Source organism: Ursus americanus, chromosome X (assembly GCF_024610735.1).
Source record: "Ursus americanus isolate L20-20 chromosome X, mUrsAme1.1.p, whole genome shotgun sequence".
Classification (NCBI taxonomy): Eukaryota; Metazoa; Chordata; class Mammalia; order Carnivora; family Ursidae; genus Ursus; species Ursus americanus.
Genome location: NC_142164.1, coordinates 11,641,132 through 11,643,910, shown reverse-complemented (window position 1 = coordinate 11,643,910; position 2,779 = coordinate 11,641,132). Strand labels below are relative to the sequence as shown.

Genomic DNA, 2,779 nt, shown 5'->3' with positions numbered 1-2,779 from the left:
ATAAATTAACATTGGCCTGAGCCGCCGCGCCACCTGGCGCGGTCAGCCCCCCAAAAACCCACAAGGAAAACCGATGCAACGCGACGGGGGGGAGGAGGCGTTGCAGTTCTCAGGCCAGCCTCACCCGAGAGTACGTTTCTCCTATTCACTCACTCCTCGGCTAACAGTAAACTAACGAGACAACATTTTCAAATGCAACAGAAAAACCCAGGAACCCAGGAGGAGGAGGGGGGGCTGCTTTTTCTCTGCAAACATCACAGCGATACCCAGCCTACAAAAGGGGAGGGAGGGGCAGCGGCGAGGGGTAGGCGAGCTCTAGAAAGTCCCATTTCCGCTGCTCCTGACTTCTTTTTGCTTTTGTACAAAACCCGACAGCTACAGCAAAACTTTCTGTCCTCCCCATCATCGGTACAAGGCAACAGTCCCAGGCAAGCAAAGCTAAACAACAAGGCGTCCCAACTTGGGGGTGCGGGGCGGGATGGGGGCGGAGGGGCGGCGCGCGCAAGCGGGCGCTCAGATGTGGGTCAGCGGCACCGTTCCGTTGACGGCAGTCCCAGCGCCCTGGTAGTGCTGGTGTACGCTGTGCAGGCGGCCGCCAGGCAGCGGCGAGGCGGCGTCAGCCGCGTCCCCGCCGGGTGGCAGGTACATGCTGATCATGTCGCGCAGGTCGCCGAGGCACGCGCGCTGCGAGTGCGATGTGATGGCGGGCGGCGGCGAGCTGGGTTCGGTCTTCACCACCGTGCCCATGGGGCCCAGGCTCATGGCGGCGGCCGCGGCGGCCGCGGCGGCGGCGGTGGCGGGCTGCTGCCCGTAGGCGGCGGCCGCGGCGGCGGCGGCCGAGGGCGCCATACCCCCGTAGCCCGAGGCGGCGGCGGCGGCGGCGGCGGCGTTCATGTAGCTCTGGGCGCCGGGCGGCATCATGGGGCTGTACTGCAGGCCGGCCATGTCGTAGCGGTGCATCTGCGGCAGCGCGGGCGGCGGCGGCGGGCTGCTCATAGTAGCGGGCTGCGCGTAGCCCAGCTGCTCCTGCACCAGCGAGTACGCGCCGTTGGCCCAGCCGTTCACGTGTGTGTACGTGTCCAGGCGCTGGCCCACGCCCACCGGGCTGCTGGCGGCGGCAGCGGCGGCGGCGGCAGCGGCGGCGGCGGCAGCGCCCGGGGGCAGCAGGCCTCCGGGCAGGGAGTACTTGTCCTTCTTGAGCAGAGTCTTGGTCTTGCGGCGCGGCCGGTACTTGTAGTCCGGGTACTCTTTCATGTGTACGGCGCGCAGTCGCTTGGCCTCGTCGATGAACGGCCGCTTCTCGGCGTCGGTCAGCAGTTTCCAGTCGGCGCCCAAGCGCTTGCTGATCTCGGAGTTGTGCATCTTGGGGTTCTCCAGGGCCATCTTGCGCCGCTGCCCACGGGACCACACCATGAAGGCGTTCATGGGCCGCTTCACGCGGTCCTGGTCGCTGCCCCCGCCGCCGCCACTCGAGCCCCCGCCGTTGCCGCCGCCTGCGTTCGCGCCGCCGGCTGCGTTCGTGCTGCTCTTGCCTGCGCCGCCAGGGGCTGCGGAGCCGCCTGCGCCTGCCGCTGGGGTGGGTGGCCCCACCGGGTTCTTGAGCTCGGTCTCCAGCAGGCTGTACATGGCCGGGGCGGGAAGAAGGTGCGCCAGAGTGGCGGGAGGAGAAGGCGCTCCCGGGGCTGGAGCGGCCACGGTGAAAAGGCCTGGGGACTCCGTCGGAGGGGCGCTCGGGGGCCGGTGGGCCAGCGGGTCAGGCGGGAAGGGCAGGCTTGCCAAAGTGCTCCGCGCCAAGTCGGCAGGAACCCGCAGGCTACTCGCACCTGATGCGTTCTCTCGAGCTGGCCGCATTCGCAGACTGGCCCGGCGCTCGCCGGGTCCCTTATATACCTGCTCGGATCCCCCGGGGTTGGGACTCGGTCCGCCCCTCGCCACCGGGAGGCCCCGTGATTGACAGGCTCACAGTGATGCGCCCTGGCCAATCATCACGGAGTCCCCGTTCGGCCCCACTGGAAAAAAAAAAGTTCGGGGAGCCCTTTCGTTCACCCCCACGCCCCTCTTGGGCCCGGTGACGTGATGAGAGTTATTCAGGAGGCGGGAGTCCCAGAAAGCCGCTCAGAGACCACCAATTAGGGTCTCAAAAAGTTTGAAAGAACGAAACTCAAGGAAGTGACGGAGGGGGAGGGGGCGCGCGAGCAGGATTGGGAGGGAGGGGGCAGAGGGGCGCCCACGGGGTTCAGAAACCAACTTTGCAGCCCCGTTGGGACCGAGCGGTGCCTGGACCCGGGGCCACCCTGCAAAGCATCCCGCTGTCTGCGCGGAGGTCCTCCGACAGCTTCTGCTGCCAGCCCTAGGGACACTGGGCATCGCCAGTTACCCAGGCGAGCTTGGGGACTCAGGGAGAAACGGAGACACCCCGGGTTGCGGCTCTGAGAAGCCCTCCCTGGAATCGACCCCTATCTCAGCAGGACCCTCTGCGGGGAAGCCGCGGCCCTGCGCGCCCAGGACGGAGCCGGGGTCAGGGACCGGGGCGCGGGAGACAGGCTTCAGAACCGCGGAGCGCACAGGGGCTGTGAGGCTCTCCGCTGATTTGAGTGAAGGCGAGCAGTCAGCCGCCTGCTGCCCGGGCCGGGCGGAGGCGCTCACATGCGGTGGTGCGAAGAGTGTGTGTGGGGCGGAGGGGGTGAACCGGCCTCGGCTCTCTCGCTCCAGGCCCCCGCTTAGCGGCCCCTTTTTGTCTCTGCTCTCTGGCCATTTCGGTTTTTCCAGTCCGATGCCC

The 2,779-nt window shown here is 67.6% G+C and overlaps 1 protein-coding gene across 2 annotated transcripts; it reads right to left on the bottom strand.

Moving 5' to 3' along the window:
- Positions 1-513: 513 nt before the first annotated feature.
- On the bottom strand, positions 514-1,986 carry SOX3 (SRY-box transcription factor 3). 2 transcript variants are annotated; one of them, XM_087859642.1, is made up of 3 exons: positions 1,557-1,626; positions 845-1,493; positions 514-757 (listed from the first exon to the last, which is right to left on the bottom strand). In XM_087859642.1, the coding sequence occupies exons 1-3, from the start codon at positions 1,624-1,626 to the stop codon at positions 514-516; spliced, it is 963 nt and encodes a 320-aa protein (XP_087715768.1). The 2 variants fall into 2 exon arrangements, with proteins under 2 accessions (XP_087715768.1, XP_045644392.1); XM_045788436.2 differs by having other exon boundaries at positions 514-1,986.
- Between the last annotated feature and the right edge of the window lie 793 nt (positions 1,987-2,779).